At 38.8% G+C, this 26,786-nt stretch overlaps 1 protein-coding gene across 1 annotated transcript in view; it reads left to right on the top strand.

Annotated features, from left to right (window-relative positions):
• pdia5 (protein disulfide isomerase family A, member 5) overlaps positions 1-26,786 on the top strand; it is an 85,119-nt gene that overhangs the window by 12,395 nt on the left and 45,938 nt on the right. Inside the window, exons 2-8 of the mRNA XM_047370450.1 lie at positions 2,350-2,476; positions 7,965-8,052; positions 16,775-16,858; positions 17,001-17,046; positions 21,890-21,982; positions 23,645-23,705; positions 25,560-25,627. Coding sequence (XP_047226406.1) covers positions 2,350-2,476; positions 7,965-8,052; positions 16,775-16,858; positions 17,001-17,046; positions 21,890-21,982; positions 23,645-23,705; positions 25,560-25,627 — 567 coding nt within the window. The remainder of the gene's footprint in view (positions 1-2,349; positions 2,477-7,964; positions 8,053-16,774; positions 16,859-17,000; positions 17,047-21,889; positions 21,983-23,644; positions 23,706-25,559; positions 25,628-26,786) is intronic.

The following is a 26,786-nucleotide window of genomic DNA, read 5'->3' as shown; positions in this document are numbered from 1 at the left end:
CTTAATGAATTATAGAATAATACATTTATTCCTACTTCTGTTCCAATATTGAAAAATATTATAACACTTAATGCTATCTTTAACATTTATCTATTTTTTATTTTGATACATAGATTTCACCTGCCACATTTAGTCTGCTTTTCAAGTGCAACATATTACTTAGGGAACCAGGCCATGCCTAGTTACCATCATTAAGATACTCTGAGGTATTGAAAAGAGAGGCTGTCCTTCCTTCACTGTGGCTTTAAATTCCTTTTAATAAAGTGACAGAGAAAGAAACAGAGGCACTAGAATTTAGTTCAGTTGTATGGAGCATTGATTGATGCGGTACTGCCCCTCCTCCATCTATTGCTGCATACTGTCAGCTGGCTGGAAGCAGACTCCTACACCTTTCCATCACCTACAAGTAAAACACATTCTGTTGGGTTGAAATTAACATTTGCCTCTTTTCCTTTCCTGGTTCCAGCACCGTACGGCTCCACTCCGCTCAATCTTGCTTTACTCCGCATGAAAGCTGTTGTTTCCATTGACTAACTGATAGCTGGAGTTATGGCTTGAAGCCCCACCTCCGTCCGCCAGCGTCGTGTGCTCTGCCGCGCCGCTATTATATGAATATATATGAACTGCGTGAGTTTACTACAAGTCCCAAAGAACAGGGAAGCTGGTCAGAGTTGGTGAGAGTTGGATGGAGCTAAATAAAAGGCAAATCTGGAAGGAGACCTGTTAGAGGCTGCAGTAGACTTGGGGCTGCGACAGAGGTCCAACCTCTGGCAGAGCAATGACCCTAAAAATACAACCAGAGCTACAATAAAATGGGTTCGATCGAACCATATGCATGTGTTAGAATGGCCCAGTCAAGACATGCCCCCCAAAATGCAGCTGTAATTGCAGTGAAAGTGGTTCTACAAACTACTGAATAAGGGGGAACTAAATGTAGATGCACATCACACTTGTTGGATTTTTATGGTTAGAATACGTTGAACCATGACTCATTTTCCTTCTTCTGGATTTTGGGGTATTTTGCTATGGTCTATAACAATATATCCCAATAAAATACATTTAAGTTTGTGGTTGTAATGTGGCAAAATGTGAAAACGTTTAGGGGATGCAAAAGTGAGGATGCTTGTTTATTAGTTTCTTTGAGTCTGTGAAGAACTGATTATTTGTAAAGGGGTATTGCCATCTGTCATCAGATATAAGTTAGAATAACCTTCCATCACTCTTTCTCTGTAGAGCAGTGACATAGCTGCACCACCTAAATAAATAAACCGGTAAACAGACAAGTTCACTTTCTTATCTGGACTTGAGCCCTTCAGATTTGTGTTAATTGTTAAATTTACTTTTATGCAAATATCCGCATCTTTTTAAGATTCACAGCACTCGCACCTCAGAGGAAAATCTTGTTAGAAATTAAAAGAGAAAATGAGCCTGACAGGTGCTTGTTTTCATTCCGGGTGATATCGCTCATCTGACTGGATCCGCTGCGCGTGCAGACAATGTTTGGTGTCTAATTTAGATCTCCGTAGGCAGAAATGAGGCGCTTTTTAATGAATGGTGATTGCGTACAGAGGATTAGAATGCAAAGAAAAAGCTTTATGTGGCTGGAGTGTAATCGGTCTTCTTTACTTTAGTCATCTTTGATTAAAGTCCGAGCCCCACAGTATGGGCTTTGTTTCCTGGTTTTGAAGTTTCGCAGTATTTGCTCAACTCCTGGTAATTGCAAAGGCACGGCGGCTGTTCAGACTAATGATGCATGCATACCTGCCTGCTGCTGGTATCATTACAACCAGTATCCTTTCTGGCTAAAAAGGTCACTTATTTTGTTCTTCATATATAAATGTTGTGCAAAATGTGAATTAAAAGTTGTTTTTTATTTCCAGAGAAACAAATGACTTAACCTTCATAGACATCTTTATCTTCAGCTGCAAGATATTTCTTTTTTTTAAAGATATTTTTTCAGCACTAGTGGCCTTTATTTGTTTTTATTTTTTTGACAGTAGGCACACAGGAAAGAGGGGTAGAGAGAGAGGGAGACATTCGGCAAATGTTGCCGGGTCTGGGACTCAAACCCGGAACAGCTGCTTCGAGGACTGTAGCCTCTGCATATGGTCGCGCGCTTAACCTCTACACCATCAGCGCCGCGCTTGCTGCAACATATTTCTAAAAACATTGTTTTCCTTCTGCCTGACAACCCAGTGTTGAAGTTGGGTTCAGGCCTAGGAGGAAATGGTCAGTTAGGAACTTGGTTTTTGGGTTATGGACTTTTTGTTTGGATAATGAGTATGAAATGTAATGAATGGTTGTGTCTGTTAAGTGTTGAAAATGTGTGTTTTGGGTATGTGTGTCCAGATGCTGATGCTTTCGTCGCTTGAAGCTGTGAAGGTGTCTCCTCTCATAGAGAAAGTCAGCGACCACAAGGACTTCAAGAAGCTACTCAGGACAAGAACCAATGTTCTGGTGCTCTACACTAAGACAGGTTAGAAACAGCCATCCACTCTAAGTCAATAACAATTTATTCAGCCCTCAGATTTTCTCTCCTCATCCAGTGCAGTTCCTGGATCAATGGATGCAGATTTTGTGAACGGATTTCTTTTTATCTGCAATAATGCCAGCATTTGGCTCCAGAATCTGAAGTAGGAGGCAGGAAAGTCTCATGGGTAACATGTTTGATAGAAAACAATGTTTTGGGTACTAAATATTATAAACACTCGTTGTATTGAGCTGACCATAAAAACAACCAAAAATATACGAATATTTCTTTTCTCCATATTTTTTTCGCAACTTTAAATTTTCTACTTAAAGACGTATTTTCTGTCAATAACAGCTGCACATCTTTAATAATAACGGCCGGATGATTCGCTCTGCAAGATTTCACACACATTCTGGGAAAATTTCTGGGTCCATCACACACACAGTAGTGAGGACTTACACCACACAGTGAGGAACGAGGTGATCAAATGATGGATTTAGCAGCTGCTGTGTCGCACTGTTTGTCTGATAGATGCATTCCATATGAAGCGGAAGACGATGAAGACTGGACTTTGCAAATGTTGGAGTTGCAAGGTATACAACTCAAGTTGTCTCAGCCAGAGTGTGATTCAGATTGTTCCCAAGGCCTGATAGAGGTTACCTTGCATGGTGACGGTGAAGCAGTCTGGCAGGAAGAAATTGATCATCTTTTGAAGCTTAGATTGGTATCAGATTACATTATTTTCCAGTCTGAATTGTTTTAATTGGTTTTGTTGCTGTGCATGTTTACAACCCTAACTATGTGACATGCATTCACAGCGACACAACATGCAGTTTTGGAGTACAAATAAATTCCCATGTATTAACCAGAACAGGCAAAATTACTTATCTGAACAAATTCTCTCTTTCTGGCAGCAGAGGGATTGTTTTTCCTTTTTTATTTTCCCTCTGAGATTTCCTGCATTGTTGGTGAAAACTGGTGCAGACATGGTGGGACTCTCTTCCTGCCATTCACTCTCAGTGATGGTGATGATGCTGAACTTGGTCCCTGATTTGCAACTTCTAGATCTGCACTTATTTTACCTCACAGCTTAAAAAAAAGTTAATTCATATATCTAAAATATTTAGACAGGTCAAACATTAGCGCTTATTCCACAATGTCCTAGACGTTTATTGAAGTGGCAGATTGGAAGCAATAAACTGGATGCTAGCTTTATTGTCTTATTGGTGGTGGGTCATTTATTGTTCTGAAGCAAGTGCAAAAAACTGTTCAAAATTAAATTTAATGAACATAAAGATGAAATTAATTTCCACGTTTTCATTTTGAGGCTGTTAGCGGCAGTCACCTTCAAAAGACTTTGACTGACAGCACAATTACACCTCAAATAGGTTTTAAAGACTTGGTGTGGAAATTAAGTTTAATGTGTGCCAGCTTTACTGTCCAGAATTCCTCTAGCATGATGAAAATAAATAAAGGGAAGCCATGTTATTTAGGTATTTTATAAATTAAAAGTTGTGAATATTTTGTATGTTCTCAAATATGACAATATTAAACTGCAATTAAACAATAATAGGGCTAATTCTAAGTCATAAATGAAGTTTTTAAAGTTTGTATTAAACCCTTTAAAGATTTGTCAAAAGTGTAATAGAGGGCCACCTCTATGTAACACTTTAGATTTTCACATCTACAAAATTAAATAAAGAGCTGCACATCTTTAATAATAACGGCCGGATGATTCGCTCTGCAGGATTTCACACACATTCTGGGAAAATTAAATAAAATTAGAATTTTTTTTTTATCAGCTACGTTAAATCTGCAGATGAACACAGAGGTACAGTGTGCATCAACCGAACGTTTCCTCAAACATTTATCCTGTGGCAAATGTAGCAGTGGCGCCTCCAAAATCTTTTCACAGGGGGTCCACATGGGGCACATCAGAATCGAAACCAATGACTGACTTTGAAAATGCTGTGATGCTGTGCTATTACTATATAAAAGGAACTACAAAATAACATATCATAGAACATTTGTTTCGCTTTTCCAAATGTATATTTCAGACTGACTAGAAAAGAGCCTTTAAAGTTTTACAGCCTACATGTAGCAGTCTCTAAAGGGGGCAGATATTCTCACTTTCAGAGCATCCAGGATTCTTGCATCTTCGCAACACTTTCCAGCACCGTGAAAACTACAACATAACATAATTGGGCGCCCATAGTGTTTAATAAACAAGGTTCTAAACATAACTGAATGCATTTACATTCTGTAGCTTTAAATTGTCATAAAATAAATAAACAAACCATACTTGTATCCATATAACGATGTAATGTATGCCACAGATGCATTCGAAGTAATAAAACCAACTTTTTATATAGAATAACACGTAAAATTCCTTACAAGTATAATTAAGAACAATATAAATCTATAACATGACATACCTTGCTTCGCTTGCCAAGGGTGCAAAACCTCTGCAAACATGTAAACCGTGGGTCTCTCACAGGTGGAATCCAGGTAGCTGGAGTCAGCATGAGATCTAAAATACCACATGGATGCAAGGTGTAAATATACATGTAGACGGTTCGCATCCTTTTCAAAGGGAACATATTAGACTTGGCAACATAAGTGACATGCGTGGTCTCTGAAAAACAATAATTAAAGTCCAGAAAAAGTCCGGCGTGATGAAGTGAGTTTTAGTTTTGATATTGGATATTGGCACTCCACGGATTCGGGGGTGTTTTCCTCCCATTTGACCTCAAGCAGGCAGTCGATTACAGGCAGCTGCTCTCTTCCAGCTCCCTCCTCCACACACGGTCCTTACGCGAACCATCATGTGTAGGAGGGAGGGAGCAGGCAGAGAGCAGCAGCCTATAAGAAGACTGCCTGCATTGGGTCAAACGTGGAGGAAAATCCCTTGAGTCCGTGGAGTGCCAATATCCAACCTAAAACTAAGTGAACCACCGTTTGTAGGAGGAAGGAGCACCCAGTGGATAATTTTATACATGACAATACAGTCATTATTTATATTGCATTTATGTTTTTCTATTTCTTTTTTACCCCTTCATACAGATTACTTTCATGTGACAATGTCTCACAGTAACGGTTAATGGCAGCACAGCGCACTACATTGGCGGCTGGACTCTGGGCTTCGAGCCGTACCTCCAGCCGTCAGTGGGTCAATGGTAACACAAAGGGTTCAGTAGAGAGAGACCAAGTGGAGTGAAGCCGTGCAGAGCTGGGGTCTTCAGTGGAAATGGGGCATTACAGAATTTAAGATTAGCGTAATGGAGCCCTTAATGCACCCTGAAAGGATTCAATTGTATTTTCAATCGCAGATTTCTTAAAAGGGGGAAAATGTCGTGGAATGAGTGAGCATAAACACTAGAGGCTATCAGAGCCCACAGTGACATATTTGTTTCATGATTCATGGCACACACAGCCCTCATACTTTTTCTGCATTAGGCTTTAAAATATTGATCTTTGGCTTTGGTTGAACAGTCGCTGTCACTCAGATGTTCTTGTTTTATAGAAAATGCGCTCATGCGTGTTACGACCTCTCCATGTCGAGCCACTTCATATTATTTTTCCGCCTTCAGTTAATTCAGTCTTGCCTACTTTCTTACTCACCACCAGCACATGAACCTGTGAATTCAGGCCTCGTTATCATTTCTCTGACCAACATAAGCCAGAATACAGACGCAGTGAGTTTAAAACTCTACACAGCCTGTAGAACTGTCTCTGGGATGAACCGTTTTACATGTTTTCTGACCTGTAACTACATTACTATTGTTGTAAAAGTATTTTAGGTCAAACATTTTTTAATGTTACTCCCAATTTATTGAGGTTTGCGAGCATTCTTTTTCCTAATGTCATTGAATGGCATTTTAATTGGGTTAATATCCGGACTTTGACTAGACTATTGCAAGAATGCAATTGTTTTCTTTTTTAATTATGCTGATATTTGATGTTGAGCTGGGAAATATTGTGCTCATGCATTAACATTTAAAGCAGTCATACAAGGGTATGTACAGCACCTTGCAAAAGTACTCGTATACGCAAGTGTCCTCTTGTGTACAATTTAATCTTGGTATAAATTAGTGAACAACCAGCATCATAAAGACCAAGAAACAAACCAGACAGGTCAAGTAGGAAGTTGTGGAGAAGTTTAAAGCAGGGTTTGAATATAGAAGCAAGCCATTGTTGATAGAAGGCCATCAAAAGCCCTGTTTGCAGTTTGCCATTAACTGCATAGAGCACACAATAAACAGGTTGAACAAATTAGCCTTTTGGCCTGCATGTAGAGCTCACCCTCCTACTGATAAGGCATGGTGGAGGATGCATCATGCTATGGGGATGCTTATGTTTAGCAGCTACAGGAAAGCTTCTTGGTTTATGGAGAGATGGATGGAGCTTGTACTACTTCGTATTTGTGTGTCGCACAAAATTCAAAGGAGATCTGTTGATACTTGTGGTTGTAACTCAAGGGTTGTGAGTGCTTTTGCAAGATGCGTGTTTTATAGCGCTTAGCAAGACAAATGGAAATCAGTCAAATTGTGGAAACAGCAGTTAAGACCTCAAAGAAAGACAAATATCAGTTTCAACCAGTCCAAGCCTGGTTGATGCAGCTCTTTATTGCCAGTTATAACCAGGGCTTAGAACTGGTCAGCTTATTCTGACCTCTTGGACCCTACATGGTCATTAACTGATAATGGGTTTTTATTTATTTATTTTTGTGCGTGCTTCTTTGAGGCTGGTACCCTGGAGAATGATGCTTGTGCCTCTGCATCTAGAAATAGTGCTGACCTGGACCGTTCAAATAAAACCTTCAGTTTGTTCATTAAATAAAACACTGCTTTCAGGGGAGTATAAAAATGATGAACTGTTTTAAGGAGTAGAATATCTCTTTGTTTACTTTGATCAAAGGAATCCACATTGCTTGCCATAACTGATAAGTCTGATATAATACAGTATGCATTGCTGCAGCCGATACACATTGTTTTCTTTTTCCTATTGCAGAAAGCAAAATGCACCTCATTTGTATTTTATCTCTAGCAGTCAGTGACTGTTTTGACAGAGCTTATACATGGTATCAAGATCTTTTCATATAGCTGGTGAGCTCCATAGCTCCTATAAACCTGCCTGTTTTTCATCTTCATACCCCAAAACGTTGGTGTGGTTAATCGATTTCCGCCTTTGTGTCGGAGTATAATCTTGTCATATTCTGGTCATTGATGCTATTGTACAATGATGAAAGAGGATGTAACTTAAGCCACTTGTGTGGACATGTCCCCCTGAAAGGTATGAGAGAATCCTCTTCCATCATCGCTCTGACCCAAACCCATTGAACTCTTTCTTTCTCACCTTGTGCTTCAGTAGAACACTGATCTCTGCTGTAATCCAACTCGTTTTGTCTTTGTTCCACTTGACAGTATTATCTGTCTTTTCTGGGCCGTTGAGCTGTTTTGGTAACAAGGCTGATCATTTTATTCCTTGTCCACAGCTACATCAGGCGACTCTTCTCTGAAACTGCTGTCTGATGTTGCCCAAACAGTAAAGGGCCAGGGGACCATTGCCTGGGTCAACTGCGGGTAAGTAATTGGATTATCGGAATAAATCTTCTCCTCCCGTCTTTTCTAATTTCCCTCCTCATTTCACAGTTATACCTTCTTTGTCCAGGAAGTTTCTGACCAACTTTGAAAAAACCAGTTTCTTCTGCATAGACAACATTAGTTCTTTTTCCTTGTTTAGTTTTACAGCTTGGTGTTATTTGGATAACACTATTTATGCTTTAAACCGTCAGCTTGACATGTGAACAACCAGTGTTTCAAATTTCTGTGAAAGCAAAGATAAACGCAAACTGAAAATGATAAAACATTGAAAAATATATCTATTTTATGTACAGGCACTGTCTAGTCACCTAGTTTCAGCCATTTTTATTATGTTTGAAAACGTATGTAAACATACAGTGCACCTTGAACAAATTTAAATCTCTTTTAAAGACATCTTTTAACTCGGCTTTTAATTCCAGTTGAGCTGAAAGCTGGTTTTATTAATAGTTTTTCTTTTCTCATCTTTTATTGTTTAAACTGCTGTTATCCTATTAGCTTTACTGTAGATGTTGGATTTTATTGCTTAATTCATTGTTTTTATTGCTTTTATGGATCCGTTGACGTTTGTGGTTGTAACTCAAGGGTTGTGAGTGCTTTTGCAAGATGCAGCGTGTTTTCTAGTGCTTAGCAAGACAAATAGAAATCAGTTAAAATGTGGAAACGGCAGTTAAGACCTCAAAGAAATGTAAATGAAGCTTGATTAATTAATGGAGTTTTTTTTTTTTTTTTTTTCTTTAGGAGAATTGGAAATTTTCTTAAACCCAAACCGGTTCCAAATTATACATAGAGGCTCATATTCTTTAAAAAAATTTATTTTAACTTTGTTTTTATCTAACCTTATTTTACATCTAACTTCTTTTCTAATTGTTTAGTGCAGCATTTCTGGATTTGTTTCACCACGCTGTACAGCACTGTGGTTCAACTAGGGCTGGGCGTTGTTTGAATTTGAACGATTCCGATTCTAATTCCTAGCTTTGATTCTGGTTCTAGTGGTTCTCAATTCCGATTCTTTTAGGAGTCGGGGTCAAAAAGGTTTAAATGAGCTTGCTAATCAGTGTTCTTTCTGGATTAAAGAGTTTCAACTTCTCCATTAATTTTAATTCTATGCACTTTTTACATTTGATAAATTTTACTATGAATTTCTCACAGCAATTTCAGGTTGTTTGTCTATGAAAAAATACATAGGCTAATGTTAGCTGGGTATTTGCATTTGAGTTGTTTTAAGTTGATTATAACTTGTTTGCTGCTTCAATGTTGGTATAAGGCGTATTTTACTGTTATATTCACCTGAATCTGACTGCAGTGCTGTGCTAGGCTGAGTGTCTGAGCAGGAGGAAGAGGCAGTGGAGGAAGGCCAGGGCAGCATGTCAAAGACGGGCACTCTGTTACTTCTACACTATGAATCTGGAAGAGTTTTATCATGTAGTCGTCCACCCACTTGCGTTCCGATTCTCCCATATTCGTCCAATCCAATCAATTCTCTAGACATGATGCCCAACCCTAGGTTCAACTTGCTTGGCTTTAAAGGTACTTTATTGATAAACTGCACTTGATATACACGCAACCCCATTAATATTTGGACAATTGTACCGTTTTAAGTTGCAGAGAAACTGCACTCTCTATACCCATAAGCTTCTGGCAGATTCTGGCATAATTTTAGCTCAACATTAGACACTTGTTTTAGTACAAACAATAGAGCTTATTTATTTGGTTGGTTTTCCAGTATAATCCTGGCTTTTGAGCATAGTTCAGATTTGAGATCAGAGTTGAGATCAGATTTTCCCAAAGCATTCTCCTTTTTTCATACCAAACCCAGTTTTGATGTGTGTTTGGGGTCATTGTCCTTTTAGAACACCCAGTGTCTAAGTTTCAACCATCTAGCTGTTATTTTAAGGTGGAGTTGAAAAATTGCAAGGTAGCCATTCTCCTTTATTATTCCACCCACATTGTACCGTGCACCACTACCACAGGCAGATTCAAAGCATGATGTTACCACCACCCTGCTTAACAGTTGATGTAGTTAAAAATGAAAAGCCTCAACCTGAATTCTCCAAGCATTTTTCCGTTATTGTGGAGAAACAATGTTTGTGTTTGACCATAAAACCTTTTTCTAGAAGTTCCGGTTGAGGTGTTAATTTTGAAGCAGGCAGCTTAACCATCCATCTCTCCATAAACCAAGAAGCTTTCCTGTAGCTGCTAAACATAAGCATCCCCTTCCATTGTTCCCTAGACTGAGGCTTTTTTTTGTTCTTTCTGCCCTTCTGATGTTCAGTTTCACCATCTTCTTTTTCATACCTGTCAACCCATCAACTACATGGACTCTGTTTCTCAGCAGAGAGGAAAGAATGAATAATAACACTTGAAACAATGAGGAAGGAAGTAAGCCACCTTTGACACCAGATCTCCTCTAGCATTCACAATCTCTCAAGCTTATCCAGGATTGAAGACAAGGCAGACAGTAAAAAGAGCTAAACTCAAAACAGTTTGAAGGACTTGTCAAAGGTGCTGGTGTCCATGTTTCAGTACAGAGGCACTCCATGATGCATATCTGTCTTTAGTGTATACTTTCTGTCTCACTCACTCTTTTTCACTTTTTACTTTCCTCTATCCAGCAGCTCCAGAATGTTAGAGCGAGTGCTAATGCTAAACAGAATTTTCTGCTGGCTCAGACACCCACAAGGGAAGTTAGAGTGAACTGGGTTTATCACTGTAGGACACATGGATCCAGCGCCAGGCTCTGCAGCAATGCATTGTGCTTTTTGGCATAATTCTTCATCATCTCAAATGGGCTGGCTCCGAATCAAAGCTCCAGCTGAGAGCTCACGGTGAACAGAGGGAGAAGGAGAGGAGAGTGCATCTCACAGCGTGAGAACTGCTGGCACTGCCAAGGAAGATGGCTACCGTGGCCAGAAGGACACACTTTGAACAGATGAGAGCGACCTGAGTGTTGGCCAACTGGGTTCCACCAGTGAGATGAATGATCTCATACAGGAAGGAAATGGAGAACTGGGCTGCCCCTTTCATAATCCTCTGGAATTTTCAAAGAGACTAAAAAACATATAGAAAGATATATGATTTTTGGCTGTTGCAGTGGGAATTTTAGAGCGGAACGAACCAAAGATTTTAGATCTGAATTTGTCTTTTGGCATTCTAATTCTTAGATGCCCTCCCTTGTTGCACTATTAATCTGTTAGTAGTCATTTACAAATGACCTCTTTTTAATGTTTGTCTCATCATTTTCCCATTTCTTTCGCTTTAAACACTATAAGGGCGTTGAAAGGTTTTACTGTCTGAAGTGCACCAGTGATGTGAATTAGACATGTCTTATAAAATTATTGTAGCAAAACAGTTTTTCATTGGTAGAAGACCAGTAGATAAAAACAGATCTTCAGTGTTTACCGTTCTCAATTGTTTGCCAATTATGGCTTGAATTTACATTTAATCATTTCATTTCAGAAGCAGTTCACAGTAACACTGTGGTAATTATTTGGGTTATCCATCCCACCTTCCGTCTATTTTTCCATTGTCCCTCTCCAGGTCATTCTCGGGGGGATCCAAAGGTGTTGCCAGGCCAGGAAGTCCCCCCAATGAGCAAAATTGGAAAAATATTTAAAATCTGTTTAGAAAGGCTCTTAGGTGCTAGGCCCTAGGTGCACCATTATTATTTTTGCCGTATCACCCATCACTTCTACAACCCATCCCAGTGCTGGCAGATGCTAACAGAGCCACATTGTCTCCAAAAAGCACAGATGAGTCTTAGTGTTCCCAACCAGACACCTCATCATCTCAAAGACTACTGGCTATTGAAGTTGATTCCAGGAACACCAATCAGTGACCACATGTTGACCAAGAATTCACACAGATCTCTTGCTTTGGTTAGGCCAGGACCAGAGAGCCCTTAAAAATATCCCCAGGCACCCGATACCACCTCAGCACCGCTATCCATTTCTTTGCGTAACCTGCTTCTTTCTTTTTAAGATATATTTGTCTAATAGAGAGATTAAATCAACATTTATCTGAACATTTGTGCACCATACATGTTTCCTATGTAATTAAACACACACCAAGCAGAGCAATAATCTTCTCCTCCATCATGTTCAATTAGTCATCTGAACTAAATCGCTGACTAACATGCGCTGTTGTCTAAACCAAAGCTGAAAAGGATTTTACTCAGGGTGACTAACATCTGGGAAACTGATTGAACCTTTTTACAGGTTTCCTGCTCAGCACAGTGTTTGACCATTGATGCATGGATTGCTGTTATTCCAGTGGTGACGGTAAATGACTGTGTACATTGAACAAAAGCTGGTTGTAGTGTCATTCACTGCCTTTGTTGTGCTGCGTTTATTCTGAGTTTTGTTTCTTGGCTAATTGACTTAGACATTAAAACAGAAACATAGTAATCTGCCATTATGTTTTTTCCTCTACAAGTCACTTGTAGAGCAACTCAACTATTAATAATGTTAAGCAGATAAGTACGGTACTCAGTTGTTTGGCTAATTCACATTCTGGTTACAGAGTACCTGCTGCTATTTTATTCAAATGCTGCAGCTCAGAACAGTTTAGAATTATTTTTGCTAGATCACTGTCTTATATTTGCCCATGATTTAAAATCCTTTCTAGGTTTTAGACAAGATCATTTGAAGTTTTACAATTTTCCTTAAGGCTTTCAGCTCTAAAGTTGTTCGATCCATTACTGCTTTATTTCACTGTGATCTCCTCAGTAGACGGCAATGGAGACGAAAGGTAAAATGGACCCAATCTTAATCAACATTTTATCATGGAAACTCAACGTTTTTAGCCCTTACATACATGTGGAGTATATTTGGAATCTGTAGGAGTGCAGAAAATTAGAATTTAGTCTCTCCAGGTGTTGCGTAGATATCTTTATATTCTATTTGGGTTATATTTTTCAGTCCATTCAGTATTCTCTATCATCTGTTACATTTTTCCAACTGTTACGTAACAGTATTTGCAGCAGAACAGCTACAGAAGGTCATGGACTTCTGGCTGATCAATTACGCCAGTTCACTAACAACATCCATACCAAGGAGCAATGTTGCCAGCATGACCTGATGGCATGTAGGTATGGTGCATTCACTGATCGGAGCAATATGTGATCCTTTAATTTCTAACTAGCTGGTGATGAAGCACACAATTAGCCAATTCAACAGTCTGTCTCTTGAATGTATTGATTGGCATTACACACATAATGGTGTATTATTTATTTAAAACGTGACACATTTTGTTTTATAAATCATTCTAAACATTCTAAACAAGTCAAAAAATTTTATCGTGTCAAGAAAGATTTAGTAAAAATATGCGTCTACACAAGTGCACGCAGCACCGGTGAAAACGCTGTAGTATGTATGCTGGGACCATTGGTGGCGCTGTGACACTGCCACAGAAACACCAAAAACAGTGGCAAAAATGCCAGCCATGTGTAGACAACTCATGCGAGGTAAACATAACAACATGGCGGCAAAGAGGCACATGCGGGTTAGAGAGAGAGGTGGAGTTACTACGTCATTGTTTCAGAAAAGATGCGAACACTGAGACACATATCATTTTGAACTCTTACCATTCTGGGATCTGGTTTAACAAATTATAGTTTTCGAGCTGCCAAAATGGCAAATCCACGTGGAAGCAACGTCTAAACAACAAAATACGTTTGCGGATACACATGTTGGCTAAAAGGTAACACACAATACAGAACTAAAAACTATATTATAATAATTATTATTATATAATTTGTATAGTATTTTCTTTCAATCTTCTTCTTGAGCAAGGTCACCTATATAAAACTGCCCCTTCTAAAGACATTTTGAATGACTCTCTCGTGTGGAAGTTTTTCAAGCTGTTGGAAGCAGCAGACTGATCTTGAATCAGGTGACTCCACGTCATCTCCAAATGCGGTGTGTGTCAGGGTTACATCTGCTCCTGTTGTGCCTTTACTGCCGCCATCTGCCATCAGAAGTCAGCCTTGTATGCCATTGTTTATATGCTCCTTATCTGAACTACCGCCTGGTTTTACATGCAGTTACACAGATTTTATGTTGATGAAAAACAACACTGAGTATATGCTGTAATTGTGTTGCAGTGGGTCTTGCAGCTTTAACTGAATTCTCCCTTTCTGAATACTTCACCCATCTGTAAGACAAATGTTTAATTTTGATAAAAGAAGAGGAGTACTGTGTGCCTGCTCATACAGGTATAGTATAGCAAGTGTGAAGTACGTGTAGGTGGCTCGATTCATTTTTATTTCCACTCCAATTACATTGAATGTTTTGATTCTGGCAAGTGGAACATATTCATCGACATTTATCCACACTGAATGCTGTAGTTCAGTGTTTGTTTCAGCAGCTGCTAATACATTAAATTAGGTAAGGAGAGTCGTTTACTGCATATCACATTGAAATTCAATGTAGCTCATTTATGTCGTAATATCATACCTCTTTCTCAATTGTTAATAGTCATTGAAAATAAATACAGTTTTTAAATACATTTTTAAGCAATATATATAAAAAGATACATAACCTTTTCTTCTTACCACCTGACATGAAGTACAGCTAAAGTTATATCCGTGTGCTCAGTGCCAGAATAATGACTTGTTTTATTGACTTTCTATAGGACTGGTGGAACTGGATCAAGATTGTTGGCCGCCCTCCTAAAACATAGCTTTTCAGCTCACCTGTCAAATCTTTTACAGTAGTGAGCTCAGAGCTTTCTAGTTGGCACTTGAAACATTGACTTTGTTGTCTTTAGGCAATTTTGTAACAAGTTGTCAGTATGATTAGGGTCATTGTCTACACCAAAAAACCAAAAGTATTTGTCTGTCTACTTTTAAATGTACATGAACTTTGATGACATCCTAGTCTTAATCTCTAAGGTTCAGTTTGTTCATATTGTCATAAGCAAAAGCAACTTTATCTATTCGGTAAACGTCTGTCTCGAGGTTTAGGAGTGTGATCATAGTTAGATGAAACAACCAGAATGCAGCCTCTGTTCTTAAATTATCCTAAAGGTGTTCAAGAAGGTTGGGGTCAGGACTCTGAGCAGGCCATTCAAGTAACTCCGCACCAAACCTAATACACCTACAGTAATTTGAACCCTAGCATTCATTGATTTGGTGGTGGGATCCAGTACCTTTGGCAATATAGTGTATTTAGAAGTCTCTTTTTTACTCAAGCTTTACTTCCTGGCTGATGTTGTAAGATGTTGCTTCAGTATTTCCACATGATCTTCTTTCCACATGATGTCATCTTTTGAAGTACCTCATGTTGCAAAGCACACCCCCATAACAATGCAAACATCCCCGTGTTATATTGTTGGGGTGGTGTTTTTAGGCTTTAAACCTTCCTCTTCATTCTTTTAAATTTACAATGGGTTATTAGAGTGAAACACTTCAATTTCAGCTTAATCAGACAGCAGAACAAGTCTCCAAAAACTGCATTTGTTTGGCCCTGTGTGCCTTTAGAAACTGCAATCTGGCTTTTTATGTTGCTTTTGGTGTAATGGCTTCTTCCTATCTGAGTGGCCTTTCTGCCCATGTTGGTACTGGACTGGTTTCACTGTGGATATCAACACTCTTACCAGCGTCTGTGAGCATCTTCACAAGGTCTTTTGTTTTTGTTCTGGGGTTGATACCCAACCTATCTCTTTACTGAATGGTATCACGATTGGACATTCCTGTAGCGTTTATGTTTGCATATAGTTGTTTGACCAGATGAACGTGGCACCTTCTGTTATCTGGTAATTATACCCAATTGGAGTTCCACAATCTTCTTCCTTATATCTTGCCAAATTTCTTTTGATTTTGCCAGGATGTCACACAAGGAAGCAATGTGTTTGAGGTGTGTTGGCCTAAAATACATTTATTGTTGTGCATTTAACTCAAATGTTGCAAATTAAAATCTGAGAAAGCCATGACATATTTATCAGGGCTTTTGTAAATTGTTTAAACGTGTAGTAAATTCTAGTGTTAGTAATGGTAAATGGCCTGTACTCGTAAAGCACTTCATCAAGTACCCGGAGTCTCACTTTACATCCACCCATTCATACACATATTCACACACTGACAGTGTGTAGCCACAGCTGTCCTGGAGCAGGCTGGCTGAAGTGAGGCTGCCATACAATTGGCACCACCGAGTCCTCTGACCAACATTAGCAGGGAAGGCGGATGAAGTGTCTTGCCCAAGGACACAACGACTGAGACAGACAGAGCTGGGGTTTGAACCGGCAACCCACCGGTTACAGGAAAAATCCCTACCACTGTCGCCACCTAGGTAAACCTCTGGCCTAGCTAAAAGTACTAAAATATATTTTTTTCATGTTATTCTGGAATTAAATGAACTGAAATAATTATGGTAATGAAAACAGGAAACATTTTACCTGATTTAATGTCAAACACTGAGGGGAAAAAGTTTTCCTCACATGCATTGTATGGTAAATACCAGGTTTCAGTATCTGTGGGCAAAGAGAGAAAAATACAGAGAGAAAAAAAGTCACTTTCTGTGGAGTGGGATGGCAAGAGTCAAATACAGGGGAACAATGTGATGCATCAAATTATAGTGGAGCAGGAATTACTCAAATGTGAGGATTCGAAAGGACTTCTTTTTATGGCTTTTTATTTCTGTTTGCAAGGCAGCATTTGAAACCTTAAAACAACATGGTTTCTTTTCTGTTTTTTGATCTCTTCCAGAGATTCAGAGGGCCGTAAACTCTGTAAAAAAGTGAAGGTGAACCCGAGCGCCAAACATGAGGGAGCAGAGCTGCTGCATTACAAGTGAGTCACCAGACACTCAGCTGGATGTCAGACACCTCTCCACACCTCAGTGCATTTTAGAAAGTAATGTCACTTTTGCAGCTAAAGAAAATACATCATTCACCACTTACTTCTGGTGCGTTGTGCCTTTTGTGTTTTCCAGAGATGGGACATTCCACACAGAGTATAACAGACCTGCTACATTTAAGGTTGGTCTTTGCATATTTTATATTTTCTGCATGTTCACACAGTGCTGTGTAATATTGGATAATGACTCTGATACAGTGCTTTCTACTCTCAAACTGCGCACTTTCTGTATTTCTCTATTTATTTGGTTATAGTGTTTTATTAGAATATTTAAAAGGTGATTGTTAGCATTTATCTGAACAATACACTAATAACACTAACGCCAATATTTCAGAATCACTGTGTGTGCATTTATACAAAGCTTGCATCAAATATATGGATAGAACTAATAATTGCATGTTGCATATACATAAAATTATTTTAACTAAGGGTGTATTCACACCAGGAAAGTCCGTTGGTCCGCTTTTGCTCCGGACCAAAAGCGGACTTTAATTTTTTTTGTTTGGTGCGGTTTGCTTTCACATTGTACTTTTTGCAAGTGAACTATTACTTGTAAACAAACCCACGCAGGTGATGATCATTGTTCCCATTGGACAGAAATGACATGGGCGGGACAGAGTACAGATCCGGAAATTTAGGAAAACAGCTCTAGACGTGCTGCGGGCAACAACTCTGTTTTGCTTATTTGTGCCGTTATTACAGCTGCATTATTATTGTAAGGGTGAAGAGTAGCTCATTCAACACAGATTTCGTGACGTTCTATTAATAATTTTGGAACGGTGTTGGAGAATGCCTGCTGAACGCCGAAGAAGACGCATTCTCTATGTGCCCACTCCCACAACATGCCGGTAGCGGCGTTGCTAAGCAACATACAGGTATGATTTCAGTATAACGTACACCTTTGCTACCGGCCACGGTGGCTGGCTTGATAAGTCCAAAGAGACGTACGTTTTCTGTGTAGTTGGTTCGGATCGGGGCCGGTTTGTATTCAGACCATAAGCAAACCGCACCGGAGTCCGTTTGGAAGCACACCGAGACCACCTCAGAAAGTGGTTCTCGGTCCTGTTGTTTGGTTTAGTTTAAGTAAGTTTGCTTTTGCTCAGTCCTTCATTTATGTAGCATTTCCCATGTAACCCATCCAGTACAGGGTAAAATAAACGGACAGAATTACAATTTCCCTAATTTTCCACCCCTAACAGAGGGTCAAACATGTGTCCTTTGACAGTCATGGCCAAAGGTCAATAAGATCCAGCACCTTGGCATACAGACTGCTTCTACAAACGTTTGTGAAAGAATGAGTCACTGTCAGGAGCTCAATGAGTACCGGTGTGGTATCGTCATAGGATGCTACCTTTGCAAAAAGTCCAGCTGTGAAAGTTCCTCGCTAGATAAACCACCATCAACTGTTAGTGGTATCATAACAAAGTGGAAGTGACTGGAAATCACAGCAACTCAGCCACAAAGCAATATGCCACATAAATATAGGGTGGAAAACAGTTACTGAGACACAGTGTGCGCAGAGATCGCCAACTTCAGTTAGTAGTTACAGATCTCCAAATGTTATGTGGCCTTAGAAACAGTGTGTAGTGAGCTTCATAAATGGGGTTCCATAGCCGAGCAGCTGCATCCAAGCCTTTCATCAAATGCAATGCGACATTTCAGTTGCAGTGGAGACAGGTTCACTGGACCTTCTGTCTGGCAGTCCAATTACAGAGTCTGGCTTTGGCAGTTGCCAGGGTAATGGCACCTGCTTTACTGCATTGTGTCAGATGTAAAGTTTGGTGCAGAGGGGTTTATGGAGTTGGACTTTTAGAGGTAGGCTCGGCACCGTGGTTCTAGCAAAAGGAACCGTTAGTTATTCAATCAGACAGCTGCAGTTGATCCAGAATGCTGCTGCCTGCGTCCTCACTAGAACTAAGAAAGTGGAGAACATCACCCCGGTTCTAACGTCCCTACACTGGGTCCCTGTAGCTCAGAGAATAGACTTTAAAATACTTATGTTAGTCTATAAATCACTGAATGGCTTAGCACCAAAATACATTACAGACTTGTTGTCAGTGTATCAATCAACCAGACCTCTCAGGTCTTCTGACTCAAATCTACTCTGCATACCCAGAACCAGAACCAAACATGGAGAAGCAGCTTTTAGTTCTTATGCTCCACTAATCTGGAATAAACTGCCAGAAAACTGTAAAAGTGCTGAAACCCTAAGTTGCTTTAAATCAAGATTAAAAACTTATTTGTTTAGAGTGGCCTTTGACTGTGCCATCTAGGCATGATTAGTTGCGTTTTCAGTCCCTTTCATTTTCTTGTCCATCATTCTATTCTATTTATTTTATTTTACTTTTTTAAATTACCTCTGTTGTTTGATTTTATCATTTGATTTGTTTTTCTGTCTGTATCTGAGTTTATTTGCTTTGTGATTGTATTGTAATTGTATGTACAGCGCTTTGAGTGTCTCGTTGCTGAAAAGCGCTATATAAATAAACTTACCTTACCTTATTCAACATACCAAGACATTTTGGAGAACCGTTTAGGAATGGCCCCTTCCTGTTTCAACTTGACTATCAATTCCCAAATCAAGGTCTGTGAAGACATGAAGGAGTTTTACTTGGAAGAACTTGACTGGCCTGCAAGGAGTCCTGGTCTCAACCTGACAAAGCCCCTTTAGGATGAATCAGTGCGGAGCCAGGGTTTCGTCAGTGTGTGACCCTTGCAAATTCACATTTGGATGATTGTTTAAAAAAAAAATCTTGTTAACACACTGCTAAGGCTTGTGAAAAGCATTTCCATGACTTCCAGCTGTTACAGCTGCAGACAGTGAGCCAACTTCATTTTAAAGCCTGCGGAAAAAGAATGGCACTAAAGGTCACATAGAGGCCTCTCTTTAATTTTTGGATTTGCTTCGGGGATATTTGGAAAAGTACAATTTGTAAACTAATGCACCTTGAAGCTTTTTTAGAAAGTGAAACCAGCTCTGATCAATAAGATTATTGAAAATAATTTGCAAACTGCTAAACTAATTTAGAAAAACAAGTAGCCAGTGCAGAGACTTTGCTCTAATACTGGCTCTCCTTCTAGATTTAATCAGCATTGCCAGGATTTAAGGTTTTGCTGCAGTTTTACTTTTTCCTCTCTGAGCTTCAGGACCAGTTTTAAAGATCTTGATTTTCTGTTGACTGTAGACTCTTTTTCACCTTGGTCCATAACATTATTTCTCAGATACAGTTTCAAAGATTCTTGTTTGGGCTTGTGTCTTTGAGAGAAATAAATGCACTTCAGTCACATGACTGTGGAAGGTTTTGTATTGCATCTTGATAATATGTTGAAGAAGAAGCACGGTTTTCATGGTTGGACCAAGATTTATTTAGTACATTTAAGATGCGTGTTTGTCTATTTTGCATGTTCCCTCAGGGAGGTATGGTTCCAACCACTTCAGAGCATTCCTGATTGGCTGAAAACAATGTGAAAACAGTCTGAAAGAATGGAGCTAAATGGGCAACTTGACAGGGCTTTTAAAAAAAATGATTGACAGAACTAAATCTGTAGCTAATTGAAATTTCTACTTGAAGTCCTTGTAGCCACTGTTTAAAAATCATGGAGCTGTTCCCATTTAAAAAAAGGAATGAAATGTATTATTCCATGTATATTCTGTCATACACTACTTTTTACACATTCAGATGCTTTTTCTGCATTTTGTCACAATAAAACCCAAGATTTAACTGTATTTCTTTAGATAATTAGGGGATAATTGTAAGGTGGAACAAAAATATTTTTATAGCTTTTTACAAATATAAATCTGAGGCATTTCTCTTCACCCTCTTTTGCTTTATTTCCTCTAAAAATAAAGTCCACCTGTTTGATTTAATCTTAGCATACAAACTGTTTGTTAGAGACCATTACTGAGCAAAAGGCATCATGAAGACCATGGAACACAGCAGACACATCAAGGATAAAGCTGTGAAGGAATTTAAAGCAGCGTTGGGTTGTAATACAATATCCCAAACTTTGGACATCCATTGGAGCACTGGTCAATCTGTCTTCTGAAAGTAGAAATGGTCTGACACAACTGCAAACTTACCAAGACATAGCCGTCCATCCTAAGCAGTCTGGTCAGGCAAGGAGAGTATTACAGGCTCAGCTGGGAGAACCTGTTTATAGGACAACTTGTTGGGCACCAAATAAAACCTAGCCTTCACTGAAATCCCACTTATTAAACCTGACAGGGCACACCAGTGAAGTGAAAACCATTTCAGGTGACTTCCTCTTGAAGCTCATCAACAGAATGCCAAGAGTGTGCGGAGCAGTAATCAAAGCAAAAGGTGGCTACTTTGAAGAACCTAGAATATAAGACATATTTTCAGTTGTTTCATACTTTTTTGTTCAGTATATAATTCAGTGTGTGTTAATTCATAGTTTTAATGCCTTCAGTGTGAAGCTACAATATTCATAGTCATGAAAATAAAGAAAACTCTTTGAATGAGAAGGCGTGTCCAAACTTTTGGTTTGTACTGTATATACATATATATATATATATATATATATATATGAACAGCAAGACACTGTTCATTTTGTCACTAGCTGTCAGTTCATATCATTACAAAGTAGTGCTGTTAATAAAATCAAGATCATGAAATATTCCAGGTCTCTGCTACTGAATGAAACATTTCCTCCTTCCTCATTAGACATACAGCTTATTATATCAACAGTAAACGATGTACAACCATGTTACCAGGGACTTAAACTTGCCAAAATAGCCTCTTGGATACATGACTATGTTAAGCAATAGGATCTTGTTGCACAGCACTGATTTTAATTTAGGATCAACTTGTATATTGTTAGCATAAATCATCACCAGTCACATTGTTGTCCACTGCAGGATTTAGTTTGTAGTGGAGCCCTTGTTTTGACACAAAGTCAAAGACTTGTTCTGACTGGCCTCCTTTTTGTTTTTCCTTCATTCAGTCTATGGTAGCATTTTTGAAGGACCCATCAGGACCCCCACTGTGGGAAGAGAACCCTGAAGCAAAAGACGTCGTCCACATCGAAACAGAGAAAGTGAGTAATGACCTTAACAAACTTTGAAGAGTTTAGTTTTTTTAATTCTAAAGTAGCATCTGCTGTGTCATTAAAGAGAACGAAAACATGGTGATTTACAGTTACTGTGATCACAAGACTCCTGCCGAGCATTTGAAGAAGTGCAGGACCCATCTCTGCTCTCTGTTGGAGTTTGAGGCCTGAGATGCTTTTGAAGCTTGCAGAACATTGTTTTCACCTCTGCAAAACAAAGCTGTAAACATAAGTTATGTGTCAGATGTTGGTCTTCAAAAAACTGCTCTGTCCTAACCTTACAAGGATGGAAACATTTCCAGGCAGCTCTCATCCTGCCAAACTGATGGCACTACCATCAAAATGTTCCTAGCATTAGTGCACACAACCTGTCAAGTCAGGGCCCTCACAGCTAGAGTGAATACAGCATGGTGAAAGCCCTTTAATTTAATCTGACAGTGTGCAGCTGCTCCCTCTTTGTTGCTGTGGGGCTTCTTGAAGATGTCAACAGGAGATTGTGCTGAATGTGGTGTTCTGGAAGCTGCTGAGATCATGAAGGTGATGATGGGGACATGATACTATTATGGGGTCTTATGCACCTTCCCTCCAAAATCTGAAAGCCTTCATTGTGTTGTTGATGTGATGTTTTTGACATCTGTCTGCATTGTTTTTGATTGTCAGCTTTTGTCAATGTGGGTGAAATTCTTTTCTTTTCTATTTGAACCTATTGTCTAGAGATGCATCGATCAAGATTTGGTGGCCAGTTTTCCGACACAAATTTTAACCAATTTAAATCTCTGTTTAGGACCAATAATATGAACAATGTAAAAACATTGAAAACATGTTTTTCTAGCCTTCCTGCCCTGAGCAGTTATTAATTATTTCAATAAGAAACACAGGGCATGTCACTGTTTGTGTAAGAGTGCAGTCGCTGTAAAACAGGGTGTCGCTATTTTAGAACAAAAACAAAATGATAACGAAACTGACATTTTAAACTGTCTTTAGCATGTATAACTAGTAGTTGGGGAAGTTAGCATCACTGAAACAGCTGTCTCCAAGTAACCAACCCTGCCGTTAAAACATTGGAAGGAAATACCAGGACTGTAGAAATGTGCAAATCAATATAAAAAATTGAAACGTAATAACACCAAGCTTGAATAAAATATACTATGATTTGCTAAAAGATCCTAGGTGATACTAGATACCAGATTTCAAATGCCTTACCTGATTGATTTGAAATTATTTCCAAATAAAACATATTTCAACATAGAAAGACAGACGTTGAAAGGTCAAAAGGATCAAAGGCAACTTTGCTGCACTCTGTCCTGCCTTCCTGTTATCTGCTAAATGCCTTACTCTCTCTCAGTCTCACGCAGCCTGAATGAACCATACAATGTCTCTCGTTTTTAACTCCTCACTAGTACAGATAATAGCTAGCCATCTCACCTCAGTAACAACTTCCACACAAAGGGTGCTGCATATCCTCACAGCACTTCCAATTGGCTGTTCAGTTTTGGAAAAATTATTAATTTTTGTGTTTCTGACCACAGTCTGTCAACAATCAGGGTTGATTGTGGCCATGAGTTGGTTCTTAGTGCAACCCTGCTACTGTTCTTTCTACATGTGTTTTTCTAATGAACTATAAAGTCACTCACTCTCTTCCTTTTTAAGGACTTCAGGAAGCTATTGAAGAAAGAGGAAAGGCCTGTCCTCATGATGTTCTACGCTCCCTGTGAGTCTTTCCATTGCTGTTAGTTATTCACATTAGCTCATGTTCATTTTGGTCAATGTTATGCGATGACGGTGTGCTGGGAAAAAAACACCTTGGGGCTCACATGGGGAGAAGACTAATACTAAAATTAGGTTTTCTGCAATCCTTCTTCCTTCTCAATTAGACCCCATTGTGTCAATGGAGGAGTATGATTTTTTTTTACCTTCCACCTTAACCTTTTAGTTGATTTTAGAAATCTGCTGTTGGGGAAGAAGATTATAGAAAAACTGCTGAAATCTCATAATGAGGGAGAAATTATTGTTTCAAGACACAAGCCCACATGAGACAATATCGGTACATGAAAAGGCAGCAGGACGTCACAGTTCAGTTCTGAATGGGCAACGTACCTTTTTACCATATTTTAAACTAGAGCGGATGCCACATCTATTAGTGCACCTGGAAAAGGTGTAAGGCTTCAACATAAGTGTAGCTTTCATTCATCTCACAGAAAAGTGTGAAAAGTCCCACCTGCACTTTGAATACATTTATTCAGAGGAAAAGAAACTTTATTGTCAGAAATACTTATTTTAAAATTACCCCCCCCCCCCCCCCCCTACTTTCAGTCTACTGACAGAATAAACCAGATTTTTTATTTAAAATCTGCTGATATTTCAAAGAGTTCATGAGGCCATACACTCGTAAGAAGGTTTCCAGGGTGTTTAGAAGACACAATTTTCCATAGCATCACAGATCATCCACCATGCTTAACAGTGGGCATGAGGGGGTTTTTACCACCTGCTTGTCATTTAGGCCAGTGCATACTCCGCAGAGAAATGTGTTCTCTCATCTGGAGCTGCAGAAACAAAATGACAACATTCTGTTTCTGCTCCTCTGGTTTGGGAGGTCTTGCAAGCTTAATCTCGACACATGCTTTGGGCTGAACGTTTTTTTCTTATGTGGTGTCTGGACTACTGTTGTGTAACTGGTCACAAATGTGAAGTAGGTGTGGTTACTACTACTAGTTGTCAGTATAGTAAAAAAAAGAGTCAATACCGATAAAAGTGTCACATCCTTGTTTAACTAAATAGTTGACAAAATAACACTTAAAGTGTAAATTTCTTTTATGGAAGTATGTTTCTTTGATTCAGTCATGCAATTATTTTATTTTATTATGATTGCTTATCTTTAGTGTGCCAGGGGCTTTTTGTTAAGTATGAAATGTCCTGCCCTAGAAAAATTGTTGCACTTCTTGACACCTCAAGTAAAAAGAACAGATTCATCTGTTGTTGCCGAGTATGTACAGGCCTTTCGTTTCAACCCAAACCCACCTGAAATGTTTGTTCCTGAAAGTCTTAATCTTATCTGGCCAAAGCAAACGTATTTTTTAAATGTCCTGGTTGAGTTGATCAGATTTCACATGTTTACACTTGGTGGCACAGAAATGTTTTTTTCCCTGGCATCACTGGCAAACAACCAGTTGGTATGCAGATAATGTCTAATTATTGCTATGAATACTTGGTGATCCAAGATATTACACTTTATGGCAGTTCTGTAAAAAGGTTTTTTGTTTAAACTCTCCGACCTCACTGCTCCAGTATATTTGCTGTGAATGTAAATTATTCAGATGGAAAACATTGAATTGTTAACTAACAGCTTCCCATGGCGTTTCTATGTGGTGTCATGGCGCATTGTCTTGGTTTTTTGTAGATCATATTTTTTATTTCTGATAGACTCTTGCAGTCTAATAACCACACACGCAATTCTGCCAGTTGATTGAAAACTAAAATGTGTGAACTCTAACGATTATTGGTTTAATGAAATTATCCCTTTATTAATCTTTATTTTCTGTGTGCTTTGTTTTTGTTTTATCTGCAGGGTGTGGTGTTTGTAAGAGAATGCAGCCTATTTTTCAGCAAACAGCCACAGAAACAAAAGGCAAATATGTAAGTGTCTTACCTTTCCACTGTGTAATTGCAGTAATTGTCCACAAACTGTCTTCAGTTTTTCTGCAGGTTAAAAGAGCTGTATCTCTTTTTAGTTCAGATAGAAATGTTCAGACTGCCTTCCAGGCTTAAATAAAAGACTTTTTGGGTTTTATTTAAGACACCGTTAAATATGCTTAATTTTTTTTAATAAACCAGATGACCTTTAAATAAATTCTCAGACTCTGTCTCTGCTGTAACCAGTTTGTTTTTAATCTGTGTTTTAGCAAGCACAATGGTTTATTTGGAGGTTTTTCAGTCTTTCCAGATGCGGTTTAATGTGGCTAATTTGTAGTTATCTATATGTACATTGTCCCTTAACCGTATTCTTTCCTCTGGAACTTTTTCACGTTTTGTCACCTTACAACCACAACTTTCAATGTATTTAATTGGTATTTTATGAGATAGACCAACATAAAGGAGCGCTTATACATTTTTTCAAAACTTTACATAAATACAAACCTGAAAAATTCAAGGAGCTAAATACAGATGTGTGCTGCACTTTCCGGATTTTCTTTTTCAAAACAGCTGTTTGTTTTCATTGCATTTCACACTTATATGCTAGTTTGTGTTGATCTGTCACATAAAATCTCTATAATATATATTGAAGTTTGTGACAGTAGTCTAATGTTAAATGGGAAGGAATACTTTTTGCAAGATGAATGTATAGTTATGGAAAGGGATACTCATTTATCTCCAATTACTTTGAAGACTAAAGTCCTCCCAGTTGAACCTTGATTCCTTTCTGATTTTCTTCCCCCCTCTTAGTTTACTGGTCAAATATGCCTTAGAGGCTCAGAACTAATAATACTAAAAAGAATCTAGGCGAGAAAAATGTCATTTATCACAAAGTGTTGAGAGTATGGAGGAGATGGATTCGGTCCTTGCTAGTGACCTCTTGCATTGCTTTGAAGTGAACAATGAGTGGGTGAACAAACTAAGTTGTGTAATCCAGCTCTCGTCTTGGTCAAGACCAAGGAAAAGCATACATGCAACATCTGATGTTTTTCATTTAGTCAGGCTTAAAAAAGAAAAAAAACATCAAAGATACTGTATGTATTCTTTTATTTCTAGTAATTAGGTTAATTTTGGTGTTGTTTCTTAAAACCTGTGTTGGCGT

Source organism: Girardinichthys multiradiatus, chromosome 7 (assembly GCF_021462225.1).
Source record: "Girardinichthys multiradiatus isolate DD_20200921_A chromosome 7, DD_fGirMul_XY1, whole genome shotgun sequence".
Lineage (NCBI taxonomy): Eukaryota > Metazoa > Chordata > Actinopteri > Cyprinodontiformes > Goodeidae > Girardinichthys > Girardinichthys multiradiatus.
Note: the sequence above shows the minus strand (reverse complement) of the source record. Positions and strands in the feature narration are given on the sequence as shown.